The sequence below is a fragment of the Podarcis bocagei genome (genome assembly GCF_964188305.1).
Source record: "Podarcis bocagei genome assembly, chromosome: 8".
Lineage (NCBI taxonomy): Eukaryota > Metazoa > Chordata > Lepidosauria > Squamata > Lacertidae > Podarcis > Podarcis bocagei.
The window spans coordinates 62,836,931-62,864,664 of record NC_138133.1 but is presented as its reverse complement, the minus strand read 5'-3'; the positions used below and the strand labels follow the sequence as shown (position 1 = coordinate 62,864,664).

The window sequence follows — 27,734 nt, the reverse complement described above, 5'->3', positions numbered from 1 at the left end:
AATGTGCCATGACTCTATATATAAACTGCAGAAAAATAATTTGCACCAATAGCATTTTAACTTAAAATAATTTTTAAAATCATTTTATCAAAGGATTTCAACAGCTCATGCTTTCTATATCCAAAATCTATATAAATATACTTGTCATAGTGGATGCTGGTCAGGATTCAAACAGTTGTACACACAAAAGCTTTTTTAGGCTCTCCTGAATGCAGCCCCCTCTCTTTCTCTACACACACACACACACACACACACACAGCCAAAGGATCATTTACAGCAGAGGGAGCAGGTTTTCGAACTACACAATCTGCTTGTATTTGAACCTGGACATCCACTACCTAGAGCCAGGTACTAAAAATACATATTTACAATAATTTACAGTGGCTCTGAGCTGCTGCTGAGCACAGGATTTGTTTTGAGTACTGTACCAGAATAGACCTCGGCTCACAATTCTTATCCAAGCTGCTTTCACTTAAGCAGTCAAATTTGCTATTATTGAACAACTTAAAACCAGAAATCTTTGCCAAATCTGTTGCAAATCACCCAGAGACCCACCTACCTCCTGATCCATGAAAGAATTATTACTTGATGTTGGGTATGAGTGTCACATTTCCCAGGGTATTACATGATTAAGCATCAGTCATCAGGGTGAAGAAAATATGTGTAACTCATCCCCAATAATGATGAACCAAAGCATAGGAATATTAAGCCATATTAATATCACATCCTTTAAAAATAATTTGTGTTACCATTGGCCAAGCTGGTTGGGACTCAGTAGCACCCTGCCATCAGATGTCAAAGAAATAAACAATTATCTGACTTTTAGAAGACATCTGAAGGCAGCCCTGTTTAGAGAAGTTTTTAATGTTTGATGAATTGTTATATTTTAATATTTTGCTGGAAGCCGCCCAGAGTGGCTAAGGAAACCCAGCCAGATGGGTGGGGTATATATTATTATTATTATTATTATTATTATTATTATTATTATTATTATTATTATTATTATTATTGTTATTATTGTTATTATTATTATTATTCAAACAATATTTGAAGGGGCCAAAGGTTTCCCACCCCTGCTTTACAGCAAGATAGGAAAAACAATTGCCAAGTCAAACACAAATATTTTCAGACAATATATTTATTTGCACCTTCATTATCCAATCATCTGAAACCCAGCTCTGTTTCTCCCGGGTCAAAAAAAATGACCCTGTTTGAAATTTGGTACTTCAAGTTATATAAATTATTCCACTGTAATGTGTTTCATTCAGGCAAAAAGGAAAAAAAGAAACTGAATGAGTGTAAGGAGGACATTTCAAAATCCACAACCTTAAAAACCTATTAAGATTCTCCATTTGATAATAGGCATGGCAATATGAAAGGTTCAGTGTTAAAAGAAAGCTAAGTGGGAAGAGGGGAACAGAAGATTCTCGTCCATTCTCTGCCCACTATTCTCCAGCATAAAGTCAGCCCTTTGATTTAGTGGACTGTAACCTCCATGCTAAAACAGTTTGATAAAATCAGTTTTAAGTCGGCTGGTCACATAACCAAACACCCATTATAAACTGGTTTCTCAGCCCACCTGCCTCCCCCCCCCCCCCATCAAACATGCTCCACTCAACTACCTTTGTTGGCTAAAATTAACTCCATTTTAGCAATCAAACACACGAAAACTCGGAGGAATTTAGCCACTTATAGCAAGCCAAACTGTATCCAGCATTTTAGACTGCAGAGCTCTTCATGTGTTATGTGCCTATACAAGACCCAAGTTGGCTTTCTATATACAGTGGTACCTCGGGTTAAGTACTTAATTCGTTCCGAAGGTGTGTTCTTAACCTGAAACTGTTCTTAACTTGAAGCACCACTTTAGCTAATGGGGCCTCCCTGCTGCCGCCACGCCGCTGGAGCACGATTTCTGTTCTCATCCTGAAGCAAAGTGCTTAACCCGAGGTACTATTTCTGGGTTAGCGGAGTCTGTAACCTGAAGCGTATGTAACTCGAGGTACCACTGTATACGCTTGACAAAGATAGTGTCCTAGTCTTTAAGGTGCCACATCAGTCTTTGACTCTTCCATATAGGACCCCGAGTGAACAAGTAGCTACATGGAAGGAAACTCCCATAGAAAGCAAAGAAATCCAACAGCACAAAACTCTGGCAGGACTTAGACAAATATTTTCACAACACCCTGTAGGGGTAGATGAATCTGCCAATTTTGGTGTCTCTCAGTTGTTGGTTTGTCAGATTTTAAAATAGGTTCATCATAGTTCCAAATCGGTTTGTGAGGTTCTTCTGTTATACATATTTGTGAAGGCAATTTCTCCTAATGTAACACATTTTAATGCAAACTCTCTTAACAGACACCTTTTGGTTGGAAAACTGCATTGCAAAATTCAGAAAAGTGCAAATATTGAAGGATAAGTGCATTTCGGCTTGTGTGTTGTTTGGGGAGGTGTGCATTAAAATGCAAACGAAATCAAATATCTCCTTCATCTCTACCTAGTGGGACCAAATGGACCACATATTCCAACAACTCCAAACTTGTTTGAAACTCTACAGAGGATGTTGCTCTATATTAGAAACATGCCTGCTCATACCATCCTCTGCAGCAAACAGGGTTTGCAACCTGTACAAGCAAAAGTCAGTACGTACGAAAGAGGAAAAGCAACAGCTTGGGAGAGCTGCATTTATCGGCTCTCAGTTTTGAAAGTTTCTATGGAACAGAACCAATTAATTCAAGTAATAAGCATGCATGCCTGTACCTATACACAGAGCTTTCAGAGTCAAAGGATAATACTGTGTAGTAGTAATAGACTACCCCAGTCAATTTTCACCGGTAATATAAAAAAAAAAATCAGATTTCTTCTGTATGAAAAAAGAAATTCATATATGAGGCTGCATCTGAAGAAGGCGGCACACTTCAAGTACAGGTCTTAAGTAATCCTGGCTCTCTTAAAAATACAGACACACACACACACATATACATACATGTGTACATATACACATACATACAGACATAAAATCCCACCAGGGACCAATGCCGGACTGTATCAAACACAGCCATGCTCTGTATAAAACAAAAGACTGTTCCATAAACTTCTTCCATGGCGTTTCCCATAACCCTGTAGATTGCTGTTAAGAAGCCCATGCCGCAAGCTGCTGCATATCATCTTCATCTTCCACCCTCTTCCTTGAAGATGCTGTAACCAAGAGATGTGCAAGAACTGTTAGAATATAAAAACAAGGTACAAACATGATGACTCAATGGGAAGTCTTGGCCATGCCATCATGCACCCGATCCAAATTCTAATTATATCACTTGAAATACAAGACTCATCATCATCACCACGGAGGATGTCAATTGAAGGTATGCACTAGAACTACTCACAGAGTGCCAGGTAAGACCCAGGTCTTGGGTCTTGAACCTCAGTGCTAAAAAAACCTGTTCTTTACTTAGTGTATTCTGTCTCAATTCTTCCTGTTCATCCAACCAGAAATCTTGACAATTTCAGGATATATATACTAAAATTTATTTCACCTGTATCATTCTATATCATATATCATTAGCAGACAGCTTAACATAAGAAATAAAAAAGTTTACCAGGATGGGAAGGCAGCGGCGTAGCTGGTACACTTGGTAGTCGAACATTTGCCATTTTATTATTTAGTTCTTCTTGCTCCAGTTCTTCCAGTTCTGCCAACAACTCATCCTGAAAGTTTTTTTAAAAAAATGGAAGGTTATGTTTTGAGAAACAGGGTCCACTATCTCAAGAGACTAATAATGGCAGCCATGTAAACAGCCACTCGCCTACTTGCCAGTAGCAAGTAAGTATCTGTTCCAGGCAATCAGGGAGGGAAGCTTTATTAAACTGGAAAATGGGTTGTTGTCATGTCATGATTGGCATAGGTCAGAGGTGGGGAAACTCTGCGCCAGGGGCCATATCTGGTTTGCCAGTCATCATTATTTGGTTCACAGGGCCACTGTCTCCATATCTCATCCACCTGCTGCACACCTGATGTCATATGTGATAGCAGGTGTGGGGCAGGTGGAGATGCAACTGGACTGGCTGCTCGTGCAATTGATCCAAGCAGGAAGCATGATTTATGGCCCCATATGTCAGCTGATATACAGTGGTGCCTTGGTTCTCAAACGTAATCCATTCTGGAAGTCCGTTCAACTTCCAAAACGTTCAAAAACCAAGGCGCAGCTTCCGATTGGTGCAGGCGCCCCAGAAACAATAGCCGACAACCGCATCAGACATTTGGCTTCCAAAAAACGTTTGAAAACCGGAACACTTCCGGGTTTTCGGTGTTCGAGAGCAGAAATGTTTGAGTACCAAAGCATTCAAGAACCAAAGTTCCACTGTATGTGGGAAAAGGACTAGTATTATTTTTGACTATAGACTTATCTTCAGGACTCTACAATCAATTACAAATCAAAGCACCACACCCATACGCACATACAGAGCCTTTTTTGTAGTAGAGGCTTTGCTTTAGTTGAGATTCCTGCATTGCAGGGGATTGGACTAGATGATTCTCAGGGTCCCTTTCCAACACTACAATTCTGTGATTCAAAGACCATTAAACATCGCTGGGTGTGTGCATCAGCATGTCTCACATATAGTTCTGAAAATTTTCTTCAGGGAAGTACTGAGTCCAATTTCCCACCATTTAAACTGTTATCTCCTCAGTCAACTGAGAACTGAAGTGCACTTAAAGACAGGTGTTAAGTGCTTGGCAACCAGCCTGACAAGATTTTATCGAGCATAAAATTAAGCAGTGATATTTAGTCTGCATCTAGTTTATGTCCTTAATTTCATTACTAACCTCATCAAAGTCATCACCAACTTTTCTGGTAAGAGCTTCTGTGATTTCCTGAGCGATATCTTGCTGTTCAGTGATATCTTGCATCATGTCGTCAATTTTGTCCAAGTCCCTGAAGAGACAAACGTTGATTTAATGAACCTGTATGCCACGCATGAACATTTTATAAAGTTACCAGGGTGGGACAGAAAACAGACAAAAACCACAGAAGTATCATGAAGCACCAAAGAACAGCAGAATAAAGAGAAGGAATAAAAAAACAAGCAGAACATCTACAGAATTATAGAACTGTGGAGTTGAAAGGGACTCTGAGGATCATGTAGACCAACCCCCTGCAATGCGGCGATAGATGTTAAAAAGCCCAGGAAAACAGCAGGTTCAGCTGGTGCCTAAGAGACTTTGGGTTGGAGTCAGACTTGGCACATCAGAGTTCTATTCACTATGGAGGAAGGGGCAAGGTGATTTTTGCCTTAACTCTTTTCCCCTGCAGAGCCTGTTTCCCTCACCACCTCCACACACAAAAATCTCTTCTGAGCTGCTGGAGTTCAGCATCAAAGACAGCACAGGATCTCAGTCCCTTTAACTAGCAAAAGGGACACTGTGGACGCAGCCTTCCAGCTTAAGTGTAAGGCAAGCCTCCCTGGTGAGAAAATGCTATAAGGGCTGCCACAACATTGGACCCTCACCCCTAGTCACCACGACCAATTTCAGAACACAGGCAGGTTGATGCGAGGGAAGAGGTTCCTTCTAGAATCCACATCCCAAGCCATGTAGGGCTAAGCACCAGCACTCTGAAGTGTGGTCTGAAACAGACGGTAGCTACCGGAGCTTTTTAAGCACAACTGAGGTGTGTTTGCAATGACCAGTTAGTATCCTTGTCGCTGTAGTTTCCAAAGGCAGTTTCCAAAGGCAGCCCCACATACATTACACTGTAGTAGTCTAATACCCCCAGAACATGAACTTGCTTGCTTGTTTTGTTTTAGAGTCATCCCTCCCCACACACAAAGGAATTGGCCATAACCTAAAATGGAAAGGAAGGACACCCTTGCAGCTCATCAGTTCAGCACATGCTTTGCACACCAGAATCTCAGCGCAGCACAGACTACAGGGAGCAGCTAATCATGTTAATCTGGACTGCCACGGGGCCTGCAAAAACACCACAGGAGCCAAAAATACCACACTCAGCCCCTAATGTCTACCCATAAAATCTTGCCACACCTGAGGATCTAACGAAAACAACAGCACAAACCAAAACAAACCCAATGGTAACCTTAACATCGAAGGGCATTTCCAACGGACAGCTGACAGTGTGTTTTCCACTTACATGTTTTCATGCACCTTTTTCATTGCTTGGGCTGCATAGCCCATATTCTTGAACACTTCCGTGTTAGTGTAGGAATTTTCGAGGGCTTCGCGTTGGAATTCAATGGTGGAAAGGGTCCCATCAATTTGGGTCAACTGTTTCTCGTATCTCTTTTTCCTCTTCAGTGCCTGCAGTGCAGCTGTTGGTGTAACAAGCAGAGGTTAGCAGGACAGCTTTTCGTGATGCAGCTGCGGGGAACCTGTGGTCCTCCAGAGGCAGCTGGACTTCAACTCCCAGCATACCCTGACCACTAGCTGGGACTGATGGGAGATGGAGTCCAGCAATGTGTGGGAGGCCACAGGTTCCCTACCCCTGTCCTAATGCAGTGCAAATTGTACTGCTTCACACCAAATAAGGCAGAGTAGCAGATAAAAATAAAGAAAGGAAGAGGGCTTAGGAATCCATCAGGCCACACACAAAAAAAACCCAGGGTCCCTCCATAGCTTTCAAGAGGCAACACAATCTATATGAGGAAAATGAGGCAACAACATTCTAAGGGATAAAATATTGTCAAGATAAAAGCAAGATGTTGATATTTCAGAGATAAGATACAAAAAGCACACACTTGGGATACTTTCTCCTCTACTGCAGAGGCACCTTCCAGAGAAAGAAACAACTAATTCCACATTACCAGTAGGGCTTTCTGGCATTCACATCTCGAAATCTGTCTCAATAGAAATTGGTTACAAAGCAAAGGAGGAGGAGGGCAGAAATAAATGGTGTTCAGTTGGGAAAAGTGGGAAAATCCCCTTGGATGAATGCAAGACTTACTTGTGAATTGTGGCTATTTGTTTTGTTTTCTGCTTTGTGAGTGTTTCCGCCCCAAAGCTTTACTTAAATCAGGTATTAGGGTCTCTACAAAAGGGCAGAATTTAAGGATTCCAGAGATCATGCAGTTCCTTCCACTGTATTTCTTAGACAAGGTCCCCTGCCCTAAATGGCCCACCCTTTTATGAAGGATGCAACAGCCACATCAAAACACAAGCAGAGTGGCAGGAATTGGTTCATCAGCTTTGGCAAAGCTAGGTATCAGTAGCCCTATGAACTCTAGGACGGTGTGTCCGGAATCTGCTTTAACCAGAATCTGCCACAGATTCTGCAAATTCTGTATTTCTAGCATTGCTTCCAGAATGGAACTTGCCAGGACAAATCCATGGAAGTGTGATCAAAATAATTCCAGGGAATAAAACTAATTAGAAAATCTTTAAAATTGGTCCCAGCCCTGCTGCCCCCAATTTATTATCTGCAAAATTACACATTTGGAAAATCAGCAGGGAGACTGAAAGAGGCTACAGCCTAAAAAAAAAAAAAAAAAAAAGCTGGTGGGGGAGGGGGAGCAAATATTTTAGACTGCTTTTTTCTTTAAAAATGTCTAGGGGTACTCTCATTTTGACTCAAGAAAATCACCATTTTATAGTTCAAATTCGGGAAAATAAACACAGTAAATGGACAAAAGTAGAAAGATTCACAAAATGTTTAGGGTCTGAGTATCCCCAGAAAAAAGGCACTGATTTTAGAACACCCTGCATCTCCACTGATCTGTTCTCTGAAACAAAGTGAAACTCTGAGCAGTATTGTACTTTGAACTTAGTGCCACTCAGGAAACTGGGAGTGTCTCACAGAATAATACAGCTCTGCTGCTGTATTTGTGAAGGAGGCTGGTGAGGAAAAAGATCAGCCTTAATTCACTTCCTTAATGGGATCTAATGACAATGAAATGCTTAGAGATTTCACTGGAATGTGAAGTCAGTGGTGGGGGAGAAAAATAACTGCTGCATTCAACCCAAACGAAGTTGTTGAGCAGCAGGTGTGCATAAACAGAACTGGGATTTCTTTGGTTCACTGTGGCCGAAATAAGAGGATTCCATGCTTCAAGAACGACCCAGTTCAACCAGTCCAACAACTGCAGCATGGAATGAGTTCATGCCAGGAAACTCCATAAGAATCTGAACAGCTAGTGCCTTTATAATACGATTTTTTAGGAAGACAGAATTCATTCCCTTTAGCTTTAGCATATATACAGTCATTTTTACAAATGGGTAAAGGTAAAGGTAAAGGGACCCCTGACCATTAGGTCCAGTTGTGGCCGACTCTGGGGTTGCGGCGCTCATCCCGCTTTATTGGCAGAGAGAGCCGGCGTACAGCTTCCGGGTCATGTGGCCAGCATGACTAAGCCGCATCTGGCAAACCAGAGCAGCGCACGGAAACGCTGTTTACCTTCGCCACAGCTGTACCTATTTATCTACTTGCACTTTGGCGTGCTTTCGAACTGCTAGGTTGGCAGGAGCAGGGACCGAGCAACAGGAGTTCACCCCATCACGGGGATTTGAACCACCGACCTTCTGATCAGCAAGTCCTTGACTCTGTGGTTTAACCCACAGCGCTACCCGCATTCCCCTACAAATGGGGAGATTTATCAAAATAAAAACATATAGTCATAAATATATGTCTTTGGATCATACGAATCTCCTTAAGCCAGTGGGGAACCTGTGGCCCTCCAGATTACAACTCTCTTCATTCTTGACCAGCAGCCATGCCGGCTGAGCCGGATAGCAGTTGGAGTCCAACAAGGACTGGGCAGCTATAGGTTCCTCATTCCTGCCTCCACAGGCGTTTTAAAAACTCATGAAATTCGAAATCCAAAACATCCTAAAACAGAGGCCGCTCCCTTCAGCTTGACCCTGAATTGTATACAGATAAATACCGGTATATGAAACCATTATGCTGTTATACCAAAAAAAAAATTCTTCTCAGCCTTCTAAAGACTGTATGGCCCCATCCAGTCAGAAATATATATGCAGTTTCAGAAATGAAAATAAAAAGTAGACATAGGACTGCCAATTGCAGAGGTGTGAAAGACCAACCAACACTCTGGAAAGTCAGAGTCCGAGCATCTGTCTGTCTGCTTCACAGAAGTGGATGAGACAGGCTCAAGAATCTGGCTTTGCTTATCAGTATAACCATTTCTTTATTAATTGGCAAATGCACATTTGTTGTTTACTGTACAGTCAATATAACCTAACCTGGTGGTTTCACAATATTGGAGAGTAACTTACTTCACAGACAAGATATTCTGAAAGACCGGAAAAAGAAGGTTCCCACTCCAAAGATTTCAGAAACAGAAGAAAACCAGAGAAGAAACAGAGAGTAATCTGAGGAAATAAACATAACATCACAGGTCGCAAGACTATATAGATTTATCTTTAGTTGTTTATTTTTTCTTTAAGAGTGCTGCGATTTTAAAGAGTGACAATTTCAAAATTGCAGTAGTAAGAGAAATATCAAGGGTAGAGTTTGATATTGGATTCTTCTCTAATTACAGAAGTATTCATTTGGTACAACAGTTGTATTCAAAAAATAATATGAAAACTTCCTTTAGAGAAAGAAAATACAGCAAGCGTACAGTCTAGTAAGGCAGAGGCTACAGTTGCATACACAAAACTGTACCCTTCAAAATAAAATGTAGAAGCAAATGGAAATGCAATGAATTCTCCACCAATCATTAAACCACAATTATTTTCACAAAACTCAATGATCATGGTGTAACAATAGGCAGGATTCCAGAAAGTTCTGTTCCCCAGCAGCTATTTGTCAATTTTTTACTAGCTACAGCACACACACACCAGAGGTTCCCCAATCTACTGGAGCAGAAATGAGGGGGTTTATTGGTGTGGGGAGGGTAAGGAACAAAAGCAACTATGGAAAGAAAAAGTTCTTTCACATGAATAGGACTCTACTCATGATTTGTTAGTATTTACTTTAATACATTTACAGTGGTACCTCTGGTTACGAACTTAATTTATTCCAGAGGTCCCTTCTTAACCTGAAACCGTTCTTAACCTGAGGTACCACTTTAGCTAATGGGGCATCCCACTGCCGCCACACTGCCACCGCACAATTTCTGTTCCCATCCTGGGGCAAAGTTCTTAACCCGAGGTACTGCTTCTGGGTTAGCGGAGTCTGTAACCCAAAGTGTTTGTAACCTGAGGTGTTTAAATTTCTATTAACACCCTTCTCATCTGATGATCACAGGTCCATTTACAACATAAAAACCACAGTAAAAAGATAGGAAAAAAGAGATTGTATAAATTTAAACTAAGTTTAATTTTTGTGAATCCAAAGAAGAGAATCAGTACATGATTGTTTTCATTTTTGTCAAATTAAGAGTGTGTATATTATGTATGTTATTTATGAATTTCAATAAAGTTATGTTAAAATAAAAAACAACAACATAAAAACACAAAAATACATGCCACCGTAACAAACAAAAACAATACCCCCTCCCACAAAATATCAACAGGCTTAAACAACATTCCTTTTCTTTCTTTCTTTCTTTTTTTAAAGTAAAAGGTAAAAATAGTCTGTCAATTCAGTTTACACTTACATGTTGGGAAGGGCTACTTATGAGTGAAGGAAAAACTGATAACTTGATGTTAGAGCATGTGCTTTGCATCTGGTTCAGTCTCCAGCATCTCCAAGCAGGGCAGGGAAAGACCCTTTGCCTGAAATCTTAGAGAGCAGCTGCCAGTCAGTGCAGACAGTACTGAGTTGGGTGGACTAAGTGTCTGACCCAATGTAAGGCAGTTTCCTATGTCTACTTCTGATACAGCCCATCTCATATGAGACAAAATGAAGCAATGCTAGCATGTTCAGTATAAACTTAGGGGAGAAAGTTAACCAATGAAATGAGAAGGTTTCCACCCTCTATAAAGATAATATGTTTTTAAGCAAATCTCACAGAGCTTCCTTTACCACAGTTCCAATAAACTCAATATTTACACTTAAAAGAAGTAGATCAGCTCCATTGCACACCATTTGACAAATATTTATCCTTAGGGCTCTTAACTCATGTGTCAGGACTAGGAGGTGCCTCATGTGGACTGCCGCTGGATCAGTTCTGGAGTTGATTAATGGCTTAAAGACATTCATACTAAGGGAGAACTGATTATGGCTCTGAGTTGTGGCTTAAGGACAACTCTAAGGAACTAAGCCCTGTTTTCTCTTGGCATGAGATTAGAAATTCACACAAAGTTTCCCAGCTGAAGTTATTACACAGGGTAACCTATTGTGTTGCAAGAATAGCAGGAGCAGATCTGAGCCACTCCTGTTCTGAAGAAGGTGCTTTTTTCTTATAAAACTCTCTGGAAGTTACAAAACAATTCTCTCAGTGGCTGAATCTGTCCATTATTGTTTCTCAGTTGTCCAGTCTTAAGTTCAATTCTTCACATTTCCACATCAGTTTGCAATTTTTTTAAAAAAAGGCCTCATGAAAATCCATCAATATTTTAGTACAATTTTCCCACAATAAGCACATTTTTGTATGCATGTTTGCCTTTTTTACACATTTTTGTAAAGTATTTTTGCTAATGTAATGGTATTTTCACGAATACAGTCATACCTCGGAAATAAAACAGAACCCGTTCCAGAAGTCCGTTCAACTTCTAAAACGTTCAGCTTCCAAAAAAGTGGCTCCTGATTGGCTGCAGGAAGCTCCTGCAGCCAATCAGAAGCTGCGGAAGCCCAGTTGGACGTTTGGCTTCCAAAAGAATGTTCAAAAACTGGAACACTCACTTCCGGTTTTTGATCATTCAGGAGCCAAAACGTTCGACTCCCAAGGCGTTCAGGAGCTGAGGTATGACTGTATATGCTTTTTAGATAAACTTTCCCCTAATACGCACATTTACATATGCATTACTTGTCTGGAGAAACTGGAGGAAAGTGTGAATTTTGAAGGATGGTTGCATTTGGTTTTGCACATTGTTTCAGAAAGCGTGGATTCGACAGGTTCACTCTTAAATGACAACCAAATTGAATTTCTGGTCCAGAGCAAGACATGCACTGGGCAGGAAGGTAGAGACTGCAGCAGGATTATGGTGCTGGAGGAATGGAGTCAAACTCTTCTCTTTGTATCATTTTCCCAGCTATAATCTCACCCTTCCAAAGAAACAACAAAAAATCAGGTACCCATTCAATTTGTCGGTGTTTTGCCTGACGAAACAAATGAAGCAGCATTTTAATCAGGAAACCAATCAAGAAGAAAGGCTTAATTCCCTTTTCCCTAGGACCATGATGGTCTCACTCTTAGCTCCCCCTCCCCACCAGTGGGCTGCTAATTTGACTTTTATAGACTACAGCAAACCCTGATGATGGATCTCCTGCTTCAAATCGAATGTGGTTCTTATGCACCAATGCATCAAATCTTGGGGAGAACCAATTGTGCATTTTATAATAAGAAATTCGTAAGCTATTGCCTCTTTTTATATTTTGTAGTTTGCAAATGAAGCTTACGAAGTGACTTCCTAGAAGACTGGAACAAAGCGGTATTTGAGATATTTATGGGTGCACGTCAGCCTCGCTATGGTGTTCTTAATAACATGTCGCTAGGCTTGTTCTACAGTAACATGAAACATTTGCATCATTGCCTGACTCTTGCGTTGCCCAACCTCAAGTAACAACAGTCAGGATGGCTAAGTCAAACACATGGAATGCGGATCACCATCATAAGACATGCAAAACACCACCAGCAGTACATACATGTTAATTATCTATTACCAGCCCCCCAGGCTTTTTCTTTTAATCCCATACTTCAACTTTACCAACAACTTGCTATGCATCTTCTACACAAGAGTGTTGCTACATTTTCTGAGCAAATAACAACTAATAACATTTGGTGCAAGGAAAAATATATTGTTGGAAAATATGCCCATTGCTTTATGCAAATGCGATTATTTTCTAATAACCTAAAGGACTTCAAATATCTAAAGGGCTGTCCCATGGATGATGGAGCAAGCTTGTTTTCTCCTGCTCTGGAGGCTAGGACCCAAACCAATGGATTCAAGTAACAAGAAAGGAGATTCGGACTTAAACAACAGAAAGACCTTTCTGATAGTAAGAGATGTTCGGCAGTAGAACGAACTCCCATGAGAGGTGGTGGACTCTCCTTCCTTGCCTTGGAGGTTGTTAAGCAGAGATTGGATGGTCATCTGTCATGGATGCTTTAGTTGAGATTCCTGCATCTCATGAGGTTGGACTAGTTGACCCTCGGGATCCCATGCAACTCTACAATTCCATCATTCTATGATCTGGATGTCATGGACATCTACCGCATATAGGTTGATATAATTAGTGACAACAATCCTTCTAAGCCTGTGCCACTCTATGAAAATTTGTTTTTCTGGATTACTTTATTTATTTAGTAAATAGCCTCAAAAGGGTATCCAAGTTTGGGCTTTGTAGCCTCAAGAGGCTATTCAAGTGGCTTACAAAAGATTTACACAATGCAATTATATTCAAAGGGTGAGGACCACTTGTGCTGAATTGCTTGTGCAATTGATTTCTGCTTGTACAAAAATCCCCTTGAGCACTTGAGAAGCCTCTGCAGCAGGCTGAGGACAAGCAGGGACTGCAGAGGGAAGGAGGAATGGGAATGGGGAGAGTGGGGTTATTGGTTTGTGGCAGTTTTGTTGTTGTTGTTCTTATGTATTTTGTGTTTTTACCTTATATTTTAATGTTGTTAACCGCCCTGAGGTCTATGGATGAAGAGCAGTAAACAAACAAACAAACACATGGAAACCACAATGTCCCCATGATTGCCACAATCCCTGAATCCAACAACAATCAAGACACAGAGCTGGAGGCCTCAGAGGCATCAGCTAAGGACCCAGATCACATTCAGAGCTCTGAGCTAACTGCTGGAGATCCAGGGAACTCTGTAATTGAGGGGGGCAGATAGAATTAGCAGGACCAAACCCTGGACCCTCATGGGTGCCTTCCCAGAGGAACCAGATGCCTCCCATTACACCAGTCCAGCAACTAGCCCTGTGCGGAGCTTATCTGAGGTCCAGGGCCAGAGTCTTGTTCTTGGCATGACAGCGTAAGTCCGGCAGGCCCCTGGCTGGGGCCTCCAAACAGCTTAGCCCTCCAAGGCATGGGGCAAGTGTACCCAGCTGCTCCACCACTCTGCACAAGCTTCCCAGAGACACAAGGAGGACATCAGTAGGGAGGCTAGGGGATGGAGGAGGAATGGCCGCTGCCAGGCCCAGGCCCTTTAAGCCTTTGAAGTTCTCCATGAGACGGTGGAGCCTAGAGGAAGTAGTCTGTTTTCTCAGAGTTATTTATGGTTCTGCAACTTTTGAGGATAGGGAGGGAGAGGGTGGGTGAGTGGGTGGAACCTAGCCTATTGTACAAGGGTAAAATTCACAGTCGCTGCTCTGCCCCACTTTTGCCTCTGGCCCTGCCCTCTGTTGACATTTGGCTCCCATAAAGGTTTCTCAGAAGGAAATGTGGTCCTAGGTTTCCCACCCCAGCCCTATAGCTAACATTTCAACTCAAAGGTTTTTTTCATCTGCAATGTGTTTTTAAGCAGTTTCTCATCATAAAATTATTATCCCCATGTTCTTCTTTCTATTACACATGGAAGCATATTGTGCTTGTGGAAGCATCACACAAACCCTAATGGGCCAAGGTTTGATAGATTATGTGGAAAGCTGTAGAAAAACCAGTGTTTATATATTATTGAGTTCTGGAAGATGACTAGGTCTGCATAACTTTAAAGGCTGTTCCAACAACAAAACTGCAGGTGCCAACTTTGCCTTTGTTCCCTGGCTCCCTTTCTGTAAGTAAAACAAAAGTTTTCTTATCTACAGCTCACACATCAGGGTAGATTTCCTTGACCCACTTCCTAGCTAAAAACCTTTGTGAAATCTCTGCGTTTTTATATTCTTGTTTCACAAAACAGCGGTACAGTCAAACATTGCTTTGATATCAGTCTAAATTAAAGCACTCTTGGTCAAGATAAGGCAGCGTATTGGGCGATTGTTATTGTTACTTTCCTTTTACATAATCAAGAATAAATCTTAGGTTTTCAGTGTTGCTTGTATGCTGTCTAAATCCATTCAACTGCCCTTGCCTTTCCTTTGCAATTATACCATGATCTACCAAGCATGCCCACAACATGGTCTTCAAACAATTCTATTGTCATCAGACTATTGCACCACCACAAGCTGCTCTCATTTCATTGATGTTGCAGTACTATACCCATTTACCCATTGTACTCATAGTTTTGAGTAGAAGTGTATAGGATTGCATTGTAAGACTGTGGTCAAAAGAGATCTTTGAGAATCAAGGCTTTCTGATAGAATTCACCAGCCACAAACATCTACAGGCTAACAGTTTCACCCAGGTAACCACAACCAATGAAAGCACATAGCTTTTGTGGTTACCTTGGAAGATCAGCCTATCTGTGCATTCGCTGACGTGGGTGGCAGCTTTGCAACTGCCCTTCATCCTCATCCTCTCCTGCCACTGTTGACCTCTAACTCCATGTTGGGCAAAAGATTCCTGCATTGCAAGAGGTTGGACTAGACAATCCTTGTGGTCCTTCCAACTCTACAATTCTATGATTCTATGACAACAAACCTAGACAGCATCTTAAAAAGCAGAGACCTTGCCAACAAAGGTCCGTATAGTTAAAGCTATGGTTTTCCCAGTAGTGATGCATGGAAGTGAGAGCTGGACCACAAAGAAGGCTGATCGCCAAAGAATTGATGCTTTTGAATTATGGTGCTGGAGGAGACTCTTGAGAGTCCCATGGACTGCAAGAAGATCATTCTTCCATTCTTAAGGAAATCAGCCCTGAGTGCTCACTGGAAGGACAGATCCTGAAACTGAGACTCCAATACTTCGGCCACCTCATGAGAAGAGAAGACTCCCTGGAAAAGACCCTGATGTTGGGAAAGATGGAAGGCACAAGGAGAAGGGGACGACAGAGGACGAGATGGCTGGATAGTGTTCTCGAAGCCACCAATATGAGTTTGACCAAACTGCGGGAGGCAGTGCTCTGGTCCATGGGGTCACGAAGAGTCAGACACGACTAAACGACTAATCAACAACAATGACAACAAATGTTCGGATTGCCTCATGCCAGTTTCTGATGTAGCAATGCTTATTCAGAAGTAAAATCCTACAGAGTTCAATGAGGTTAACTCCAAAGAAACTACAGTATTTAGTGCCTTGTCCAAGTTCCCTTTATATTGAAGGTTGAAAAGGGAGCACTCTCACAAACCAGAAAGCCATTCTTCCAAAGTACTGTTATATAAATCTCAAACACACCTACATGACTTCATCCAGCTATTTATATTGGCTAGCTAGGGTGGGTCTACGGATGCAGGCAAAAGAAACACTGAAATTACTGTGTACAGTTCTAATTCTGACTAAGATTCTAGCCAAACAATAAAGACCAACAACAAATCTAAGAATATACTTCACTTCAGCACAGACCACACAATCATCTTTCGTTTATTTTTGTAACAGTTTATGCAGCAACTAAAAAAATACAATAAAAAGTCACTACTTTGCAATATTTCATACATCTAGAACTACTCATAGTGATGGAATATTTTAGAAACTTAAAACAATTATATATGATAGTCGCAAATGAGCTTTAGAGCCACTGCAATCTTAGCCTTCAGCCCATTTGTATAGGGTGATGTGCAATTCAAAGGATGTTTACTCAGAAGGAAGTCCTGCTACATATAATGAAATTTACTCTCTGGCAAATGTGTTCAGGATTACAGCCTAAATACAGGACTAACAACCCAAAATCTAGAAGTGGTATGGTCCCTTATAATACATATTGCAAGGTATCTTTTTTTGATACAAAAGTATCTTTAAAACAATCTGCTTCTGCAGACCTTTGAAAACTAATTTTGATGATTGTTCTTGTTGTATATTTACTTATTAAACTAACAAAGATCAAAGTAACAAACTTTCTAGTGGGTATAAAGTTCACATTGTGATGCAGTGTGATTAGGAAATAAGAGGCTGTATACAAAGATAGCCTCATATAGACACAGTTTAGGGGGGTCATTAATGTGGAAATGGGTTCTCTATCTAGGAAATGGGTGTGAGAGCAGCATAGGTAGAATTTCTAGGGAGCAAGCATCCTAGCTTGGCAACAGGAAAGGTCATCACTTTTGTATAGGAAATAATGTATGTGTACACCCTGCACTCAGTTGTCACGTGGTATGATTGCAAAGAAGAATGGGAAGGAGCTTGTACTGGATGCAATCACAGGGAGCAACAGCCAATTATGCCTTCTGAGTCAAAACCCAATGCACTATTTAGTTACTAAGATGCATACTTCAGCTTTCAAGGCAAAACAACTCCTCTCCAAGACAGCTTACAAAAACAAAACAAAGATTTAAATTGCAAGATTCCAAAAACCAAGTAATACGCAGCAGAAGCATAGATCAACATAAACAGAAAAATGTAAAAGACAGATACAAGTGCAAAATTATTTAGCACATACTAATTTAGAGAGCTGTTTTGGACGACAACTCCCATAGGATCCAGGCAGCATGGAAATGGTTAGGAATGACAGGACGTGTAGTCCAGAACTTCGAGAGGGAACCAGGTTGAGGAAGGTTCCTTTAAAGAAATGCAATACATTCCAGTAACCCAGCTGAAACTGCCTCTGGTGCAATACACTTTATGACACAGCTGCCTTCTTCGGTCTCTCCACTCCAAACAGAATCGACAATTACATTCCTAAAGAGTGGGAAGCGAGAGAACCGCAACCGCCAAAGCGACAATGTTTGGGGCGAAAGCAGCTGGTAGTCCGACGCGAAAGCGTTTGCGCTCTGCACATGTTCAGAGGCGCCGCTTCCTAAAAGCGCCTCCCCCACAAAGTTTGACCAACTTGACCCTGAAATCGTGCCTTCTAAGGCCTGAGCCGGGCCAAAGCTCACCTCGCTTGTCTCGGGTGCCGTGTTTCTTGGCCAGCGCCAGCTCCTTTTGGATCCTCGCCTCCAGATACTCCTGCTTCTTGGTCAGCATCTCCTCGGTCTCCCGCAGCCGGGCTAAAGCCTCCTGCGGGCTCGGGCCCCCTTTGCCTTTCCCCTTGGCGCCTCCTCCGCCCTTGAAAAACTTGTGGATCTTGCTCATCTTCGCCCCGCCGAGGACCAGCCGCCTTTGCCAGGGATACGATCGCGCCTCCTCGACGCCCCCAACTCCCTAGAGCTCTTCCCTAGAAAACAAGCCCAGAGACGCGCCAGAGAAGCGCCAGGAGGGGAAGGAAGTGGCTGCTGTTGCGGCGGCTCCCGAGGCCGACGGCCGAGCCACGTGACCCACACGTACCTGCAACAGGTGTTGCCACCTGGGGAACGTGCGGCGCCCGCGGAGAGGCTCTTTTCAAACGGGAGCCCCAGCAGGAAGAACCAGCCAAGCCGTGGGACAGCCGCTGCACTCTGCACATGCTCGCCAGCGCCCTCGTTCTCATTCCTTCCCTACATTCCTGGGTTGAGCAGTGATTCGTTTGGGGCTTTATCAGGTGTCAAAGATATAAACTATCTGACGTTTAGAAGACATCTGATAGCAGGCCTGTTTAGGGAAGTTTTTAATGACTGATGTTTTAATGTATTTTTAATCTTTTGTTGGAAGCCGCCCAGAGTGGCTGGGGAAACCCAGCCAGATGGGCAGGGTATAAATAACTTCTTCTTCTTCTTCTTCTTCTTCTTCTTCTTCTTATTATTATTATTATTATTATTATTATTATTATTATTATTAGTGGTGGTACCTCTGGTTGCGAACCGGATCCGTTACGGAGGCCCATTCGCAACATGAAAAGAGCGCAACCTGAAGCGACGTATGCACAGGTGTGCGGCTTGATTTGGTACTTGTGCGCATGCGCGAAGCGCAATTTAGCACTTCTGCGCATGCGCGAGCGGCGAAACCCGGAAGTAACACTTTCCAGTACTTTCAGGTCGCGGCGGGACGTAACCTGAAAGAACGTAACATGAAGCGGATGTAACATGAGGTATGACTGTATTATTATATCAGAGCAGGGTTGAAAACTTGGGAAACCTTAAGATCCTCGTGGTACCTAAATGCAAATACTGTAAGACTATTATTATTAGCCTGGATAGCTGGATAGAGTGTGGTGCTGATAATGACAAGGTTGTAGGTTCAATCCCCATACGAGACAACTGCATGTTCCTGCACTGCAAGGGGTTGGACTACATGATCCTCAGGGTTCCTCCCAACTCTATGATTCTATGATAAGCTTTCATCGGCTGCCGTCCATCAGAATCGAGGCTGGTCAACGTTACTCGCATTTTACGGATTTTTAGGGTTTGACCCCACCCAACCCCCAAATTGTTGCATTAGGAAGGATCTGGATTCGGGAACAATCCAGCATGATGGTTTAATATTGCTTTATACGGAATACCTAGTTTTCGCGGTTCTTGCTTCGTTGAGGGGTACAATGAATCCAGCGTTATGTTAGAAAAAACTGAAAATAAACGTAAATATCCAGCAATATTAAGGATACCAAGCCACGGGGAGCTAAGCATTCGTGCCATGACATCTTGCTTTAGTCATAAAGCTTACAATAGGCATGACTACCAAACAGCGTGCCTTGATTAATCCTTCGCTTTACATGTATAGATTCAAAAGCCAAAGAGATCCCTAGGTAATTAATGCGTCATTTTAAATTGTAATGGCAAGGAAGATTCCTACTGATCAGCGGTGGTCAGGAGAGCAGTTATGTCATGAACCGCACGAGTCACCGCGTGTACCTCAAATGATTGACAGCACAGTGCAACGTATGCTTGCTCAGAAGTAAATCCCTCACATCCAGTGGGGTTTAAGGTAGACTCTAAGTTATAGTTACTTAACTGGAAGTAACCCTCACTGACATACTTGGGCTCTTACTCTCTAGTAAACTGATTTAATGCCTAATAATGCAACTCTAGACATACCTACTCAGAGGTAAAGCCCATTAAGTTTACTCCTGGGTAAGTGATATAGTAGTAATTTATACTGTCTAGGTGAGTGGGAAAGCTCTAGAATTTCTATTTATGACTTTTGTATGTCTCTGTATTTTTTTAAGGTCTCTGGAAGTTTTTAAGAACTTTAAAACAAAATAAAAAGTAGAATATAAAACTATTTTTTTAAAAAATTGCGGTTGCAAATCTACGCACGTTTACTTGGGAGTAAGTCCCATGGAAACGGGCAAGACTTAAATAGGAGTAAATGCGCTGTGCGCTCGCGCACACACACACACAAAAGTTCATCAGAAAGGGGGCAGACGTCACTTGACAGCGGGTTGGCGCTGCTCCTACACTGAGCCCGGCCCACCTATCCCTCAAGCTCCGCCCCTTAGATGACGCCCAATGTTATTTGGAATGCCGCGGCTCGGGAGGTGGAGCCCATTTTATCCTTTTAGAGCCGCCGGAACATGGTGGCGGGGTGCGCATGCGCCTTGCACCAACATGGCGGAACTGGAGATTGGGCAGCACTGTGAAGTGGAGGACTGCGGGCAGCTTGGTAAGGAGCCCTTGAGCGGCAGGGCAGACCATGGGACTCTCCGTGGCGGGGGAGGGGGAAGTGCATCTTCATGGTACCACTTCTGAGTCTCAGGTTTAAGCTCTGAGGGGCGAGTTGGAATTGGACGAAGAAGCACCACCATGGAGATTCGAGGGTAGAGCGGCTTCCTGCTCCTGCCCTTCCGGAAGTGTAGCCTAATGTACTGTTCCGCGGCTTTTTGCTTCTATGGGAGTGGAAGGCAAAGGGGAGGAGATAGTGGACAGTAACCAAATTAAGGGGCGTGGCTCTTTCCAGAAGTGGGCGTGGACTGTCGCTTGGTAGCCAGTGGAGTTTAGCCAGGACTCTGGTTATCACTAAAGGCAAAAAGGTGTTTATCCTGTGGCCGATTTGCTTAGATAGAAAAGGACATGCGCTACAGCTCAGTCTGCCAGGCCAAGTGTGTGCGCGTATATGTGTAGGAGAGTAGTTATCTTTTATTTAAGTTTCATTTTATGGTCTTATCACAAAACGTAGCTTGCACTCAATATAAAACCCTAGAACGGCCAGTTCTAGTGCTTTATTAAAGGAAGTTGGAGACTTACAGTAAATCAGTCCGCCAGTTCTTCTGGCCTTTGCAGATGCAGGACGGACTTCGCAGCAAGGAGATGGCTAGTCTGCGCCCAAGCAAAAGTGTCTACATTCTTTATACACAAAGCAGCATGTGTCATTTCGCTTGACCCAAACCTTACAGATGGCTCCCCTTTCTGGGCTTAGAGCCCAGCACTCCAAGCCCACAGATAAGGATAACAGCAAAGCCAGCCAATTAGCTTATATAAAAGCAAGTGAATGCAAACATATATGAGCTCATTGCTACGACAACTACCAGTTAACTCTGGGGTTATCGTGACTACCAAAATGCCATTAGCGAAGCTTCCAGAACACTTCAGCTTCGGTTCAGCACAGGTGTTGATTGACATATGAGATTATCTGTCTTATTTTTGTCACTGTCTTATTATTGCACCTGTAAAATGTACCGTATATAGATATGAATTCATTTAAATTACTTCTACAATGCTTTACATTTCCAAAAACAGCTCTCTACAACCTCTCTTAAAAGATCAAATGAAATGTTACAAAATACCCAAACACAAAAATTACAAATGAAAGTGAGATACAATAAAGATTCGTGTTTAAAACAACACGAGTAACCTAAACAGAAAAGTAAAAATATCAAAAATTCATTTGAGTGTTATCTTTTTCATTTTAGATTTTCTCCCCTTTGTTTGTGATGGCTGCTCAGGAGTCTTCTGGTAAGAAAGAATTTATGCTACAATCCTAACTCCCCAGATATACCACATCCTAATTTCTCCCTGCAGGCATATCCTTCCCCACACATAGATGACTTGACCCAGGCATATTTATTTATGGGTGCTGAGGGATAGCCCTGCTGGCTTAAGTCAAACCAGCAAGAGCAATGTCAGAGTAAATGCCCCAAAGGGCATGTCAAGGGTGAGAATGGGAGTGGTGAAGTGAAGTGAGAAGGATAGACAAAGTTGCATTGCATCCTGACTCACTTTGTTCACTGGTGCTACTCACAAAGCTCAGTATAACATATCAAAAAATGCAGGTGTAACTAAATTCACCCCATGGGAGACAATGGAAGGTCAGAAAATGAAAGCTTACACTGTCACCCACACTCTGGTCTTGATCCACTGGCCAGGAGCAGTTAGGATGCAGGAGATGCACTGGCTTAACTGCCTTCTGGAATATTTGTCTGTATAGGATTGCTCTGCTCTTCTTATTTGTACAGCACCATCAGTTTTTGTGGCACTTAAAAGAAACAGAAGAACAAGAATACATATGAAATATATTCTAACCTGAGGAGGTTAGAATCTGTAGTTGAACCAGGGAAAGAGAACCTGCCACCCTTGAGATGCTGTTAGATTCTCAGCTCCCATCAGCCCAGCCAACATGACATCTGGTAGGGCTGGTGGAAGTTATAATCTAGTTACATCTGGAAGGCTACAAGTTCCACATCCCTGATTAAGTCATTTGGATGGATGGGCTGGGAAACAACATAGCTAACAAATAAACAGAGAGAAGAGAGGAATGAGCAAAAATATGCATGTTTATTATGTATTTTTAAAGCTTTGTTCAATTGAAGCTGTAGCATTCTTGATTAGTTTTGCTGAGATAACTTTTCAGAAAAAATGCGCCAAGTCTTTTTTTGTTCTCCTGTTAATTCACACACTAATGATGTGTTGGTCTTTATTTTTTGTAATTTTAAGTCTTCAGCACAGAAGTCGGGCTGCTCATGGTTGTTCTGAGGTAAGTTGATAATTTTTAATCATCTGTAGCATTCAACACCTCTGGAATATTTTAGTTAACAGTGAAGTTCCCTTAAGCTCATTCTGAATAATTTTGCAAGCAATGCTTTGTAAGTTTTTGTTCAGCAATTCACATGATCTTTTTGCCAAATTATGTTTTAATTGTATGCTTGTAAATCACCTTGAGACTTAGGTGAATGGCTTGGCTTAGCATGTCATCCAAACCAGAGTTCATGGTTTAGCTCTCCCAGAGAAACCACAAGCCATAATGCACAAGACAAACCTTGGTTACAGCTTGTGGTTCCTCTGAAAACAGCTAAACCTCAAGCCTGGGTTCAGATGGCATGCTAAGGCAAGACATGGCTTAGGTAAGTGCAGGGCAGCACCAAAATAACTGTGTTGGAACAAAGCAGCTGTGATCTCTTCCAGAGTCTGCAAGCTCTCATGTTCACCCTAACCCATAATATGTCTTAGCATGTCATGCAAACCAGACCATTCTCTGCCTTTTCCCCCTAAGTTGCTTAGAGAGTATTTATTATTTACCTTAAGTTGTGAATTGGTTGCTTTTAGTTGCTGTTATTCTTTTATAGTGTCCTTTTTCCTGCTTATAAGTTACTGATAAATCATAGGCATATAGTGAGCATGAGCACTTGTATTTTAGATTATTGGCTTCTATTAGTTCATTAGGAGTAACTTCCTGGACATATTTTATTTTACTCAGTCTCTTTCCACCTGGCATTTGGCAAAAGTGGTCTTGTATTAAGAACATAACATCCTCTCTCTTTATTAAGAGAGAGCTACTAAATAGCTGTGATGCATGATGGAGAAAATGCCCAGTTATGTTTCAATAGAATTCAGGATGTGTATTTGTAAGTAACATGAATTTCTTTTGAAATTGTTTTAGGCAAATCTAAAAAGTGGGGAGGTGAAACCAGATCACCACAAATCTTTCTTGTGCACATATAAAGGTTGTGATGGAAAAGAACTTGTACCTGTGTTGTGCCCTTCCTGTGGAAAGCAGTTTTGCTTTCGGTGAGCAAATTAATTAATCTAAGCAACCTCACTCCTTGTTTTTCATTTACTTGTAGACTAACTACTGAGAGTTTCTTCATCTATTATTTTCAGTCACCGCCATGAACTGGACCATGAATGTGAAAAATTGGAAATCCCTAAACCTCGCATGGCTGTTACCCAGCAGCTTGTTAAAGATATTGTAGGTAGGTACAGTAAGACTTGCTAAAAATACAGTTTTCTGCTGCAGAATGTATGTGACTGTATGTAGACTCCTCCTTTCCTGTTGTGGGAACATACTGAAGAAACAGGGTAGCATTGGAGCCAGTAGATAAAGCACCCCTGGAATGCCCCGTTTTACTTTTATTGCTATTGGAGCACTGACAGCACAGGTTTCTACACCCACGGTGGTAAGACTTCTTAGGGCAGGCTTCCTTTGCTCACGGACCTCCCTCTCCATGGCCGAGGTCCCTAGGATGTCTTTTCAGGGGCCATAGGATTGTGCCCTTAATAAGGTTTCTGATACAGAAAGAGAATAAGAGAGGCTAAGTTTTTCATATTTCATATTGTGTCCTGAAATTAAGGATGGGTCCTGCAACTTCCATCTCCTTGCTACAATTCCTAAAAGTAATTGACTTGTCCTATTTTTCTGTGTTCTTGAGCTACGTCTGGGTCTACATCCTATGAGAGTTAAGTGGAAATCCTATGCAGGAATAAGTCGTTCTGTGCTAGCAAGATATAATGAAGGATTGGAACCACTTTCATTCCCACAAGTTCTCAACTGTAATTGAGCAGTAATTTTTTTATTGCGTGAAACCATCCCTGAGACAGGCCTGTGGGATCAAGTTGGTTCCTTCATATCTGAGCTCCCCTGAACATCTTCAGTTCTGTATATTGGTGTGGCCCATTCTCAGTGACACATGTTGATTACTGGCAAGCATATAGTACTCAGAGGTTCCATCCTATGTACACAAGCAAGAGAAGGCTGCACATTGTTCCAGTGCACCCGTTCTGAAGAAGCTTTAACATTCATGCTGGTACATATTTCATTTTTAGCAAAATGAGAGGGACTGGTGATAGCTACTAAAATGAGTCCATGCATAAATCTCAGATTCTAAGAAAGAAGCCACAGTGAGTAAAAGAGGCAGAGGAGCAAAGAACAGCGAAACAGCAGCAAAGGTGGCCCTAATGAAACTGAAAATGCACGCATCTGGGGATAAGTCCTTGGTGCAGGTAAGTCACGTTCATTTGTCTCCAAACACCATACCTGTTTGTAGTTACTCCCATATTTAGTGAAGCAAAAGTGATATCTGTACTTCTGCTATTGTGTTTGTTCAGGGTTTTCTAAAGTGGGGGCAAGGGGTACCTCCTTCCCTCGATAGAATGCAAGTGTAGGAGAGTGTTGTCTACTACACTGTCCTTGTAGAGCAATATAAATGACTGCAGGACCTGAAGGAAAGAGCCATGAAGCCCCATTAGTAAAATCTTCTTCCCACAGGGACTGTACATGCAGCAGCCTTGTATATCAAACTCTGTACAAATGTAAAATATGGTATAGGATAGAAACACCTGGAATTGTGGGGAGAGCGAGGTAAGTGGATTCTAGATTGCTGCTGGATAGTTTTAGTGAACAGTGGTACCTCGCAAGACGAAAAACGCGCAAGACGAAAAACGCGCAAGACGAAAGAGTTTTCCGTTTTTTGAGTCGTTCCGCAAGGCGAATTTCCCTATGGGCTTGCTTCGCAAGATGAAACGTCTTGCGAGTTCTTGCGAGTTTGTTTCCTTTTTCTTTAAGCCGCTAATAGCCGCTAAGCCGCTAATAGCCGTGCTTCGCAAGACGAAAAAACCACAAGACGAAGAGACTTGCGGAACGGATTAATTTCGTCTTGCGAGGCACCACTGAATTTGTATCCTTGTCAACTGAGGTCCTCAAAACTCTCAATAACATTCAACTAATATTTGTATTTTATTTTTATTTATTAAATTTGCAAACCGCCCCACCCCTATACCTTTTTTTTAAAAGTTTCAATCTTTATCGAAAGTTCAAAAGGTACATAACCATACGTGTGCCAGCATGGTGAGACGCAAAGAGAGAGAAACAGAACCCATGCAGAAGGGAAAACAAAAGGGGGGGGACCCAAAACTGTATATTTTACAAGTTTGTTATTGTACTTCACCAGATCTTAACCTATTACAGTATTTGTAAGAATGGATTACGAATATCATTGAATTTATCCATGGCAAGTGTGTTTATATGCAAGTTGTTCATATGTTGCAAGTTTGTGTAAGTCTTTGATCCAATCGTAGACTTTGATCCAATCGTAGTTTATTTTTCCAATTCATTAGTATCAGTCTTTTTGCTATGGTAAGGGCACGAAGAGTACATTTGTATTGTCCTTTTCTGAGGTTCCATGTGCTGGGTTCAAGAGGATATTTTGCTCTGTAAATGTAAGGTTGTTCCGTACAGTTCTGTTGGTGGTTAGTTACATTCTGCCCAAGTGTCTTTCCATATCGGACAATGGAAAAACAAATGTTTTAGAGAAGCATTATCCCTATCAACCCGCCCCTATACCTGTAGATCTCAGGGTGGTTCGCAACATAAAATCACAATATAAAAAAAACAGAAAATACATAATAAAAACAAAAACATCCCAATAACCCCCCCTTTCTACAACACATTTTTAAAACTAATAAAAATGAAATGAAACCATCCCAGCTAGAGCAAGAGTAGGGACCTGATGTTTTCTTTGCCTGCCTGCCTCATGAACAGCTGGTGGTAGTGGCATTGGGGAGGGGACATTCTGTGCATGTTGTTTTTTACAATTGGAGAATATGTTGTTTTACCTTTTTTCTCTGGTTTATCTGACCCTGATTCTTTGTAAAGTTCCTTTCTGAGGAATATGTTCCTTTCTAAAGCCACGTCAATGCCATTTTCTATTGCAGACAGAGAGAATCTACTTCCAAGTGTTTTTACCTAAAGAGAGTAAGGAGAAAAGCAAACCCATGTTCTTTAGTAGTAACTGGAGCATTGGTAAAGTGATAGATTTTGCTGCTTCCTTAGCAAACCTTAAGAATGATAACAACAAAACCACAGCTAAGGTAAATCAACTACAGCAACCATTTTTTATTGTTCTAATATTTTTTATTTCTTTAGAGAGCTGTGAAATAACAACAGGGTATCTCTCCCCCCCCCCTTTTCTGTGGATTTTCAGAAATTACGACTCTGCCACCCGGCATCTGGAGAAGCTTTGCCTTTGGACCAGACAATAGCCTCTTGGATAAGCAACAGAGAATCCCCACTAAATAATGGTGGAAATGTGATCTTGGAATATCTTGATAATGAAGTCCAGTTTCTAGAAAATGCAACTTCATATATAGAGTAGTCGTGAAAAACACTCTGCACGTGATTGTCAGGCCTAACAAAAGACAGAGTCTGTTTATACTTTCATCATGTGTTATTTTGTATCACCTACATGAAGAAATTTATTAAATTCTGATTTATGTACATTTCAAAGTAGTCCAAGGAATTACTCATAAATGCACGCTCCTGAGTTGATGCCTTTTTGAACTAGAGCTTGTTCAAGACAATCGAATTATAATACTGAAATGATCGTTGATTGTCAAAGGAATCCTTTAATTACAGCTGTTATGTCCCTGGCAGCACATTCAGATCGCGAGATTCTCGCTAAAAGCAAAGAGAATGTCATAAGAGTCAAGTTTTCGCACCGGCGCCACAAACAGCTACATACACACCCTCCGCCACACTCCGCCTTTGGCTGCACTCCAGATGCAGCTGATGTTTGTCCATAGCTGTCAACCTTCCCTTTTTTTTGCGGGAAATTCCCTTATTCCAGTGCCGCTTCCCGCTGCTATCCCGGATTGTTAAGATATCCTGTAGACTGTCCCCAGG

General features: G+C 41.8%; 3 protein-coding genes across 4 annotated transcripts in view; 2 read left to right on the top strand and 1 right to left on the bottom strand.

Annotated features, from left to right (window-relative positions):
- The window catches only part of LOC308593068 (fatty acid-binding protein, adipocyte-like), a 397,890-nt gene that overhangs the window by 337,580 nt on the left and 32,576 nt on the right, over positions 1 to 27,734 (top strand). The window lies entirely within an intron of this gene.
- On the bottom strand, positions 1,121 to 18,501 carry CHMP4C (charged multivesicular body protein 4C). 2 transcript variants are annotated; one of them, XR_014010665.1, is made up of 6 exons: positions 17,930 to 18,501; positions 6,144 to 6,321; positions 4,823 to 4,931; positions 3,597 to 3,705; positions 2,004 to 3,195; positions 1,121 to 1,774 (listed from the first exon to the last, which is right to left on the bottom strand). XR_014010665.1 is itself a non-coding variant. In XM_081205216.1 (5 exons), the coding sequence occupies exons 1-5, from the start codon at positions 18,123 to 18,125 to the stop codon at positions 3,131 to 3,133; spliced, it is 657 nt and encodes a 218-aa protein (XP_081061342.1). In that variant the 5' UTR covers positions 18,126 to 18,501; the 3' UTR covers positions 1,121 to 3,130. The 2 variants fall into 2 exon arrangements, 1 of the variants encoding a protein (XP_081061342.1); XM_081205216.1 differs by having other exon boundaries at positions 1,121 to 3,195.
- ZFAND1 (zinc finger AN1-type containing 1) lies at positions 20,330 to 27,338 on the top strand. Its single transcript, XM_081205088.1, has 8 exons — positions 20,330 to 20,507; positions 21,754 to 21,796; positions 22,775 to 22,814; positions 23,718 to 23,845; positions 23,939 to 24,030; positions 24,936 to 25,057; positions 26,768 to 26,923; positions 27,037 to 27,338. Exons 1-8 carry the CDS (start codon positions 20,354 to 20,356, stop codon positions 27,205 to 27,207), a joined length of 906 nt encoding a protein of 301 aa, XP_081061214.1. The 5' UTR covers positions 20,330 to 20,353; the 3' UTR covers positions 27,208 to 27,338.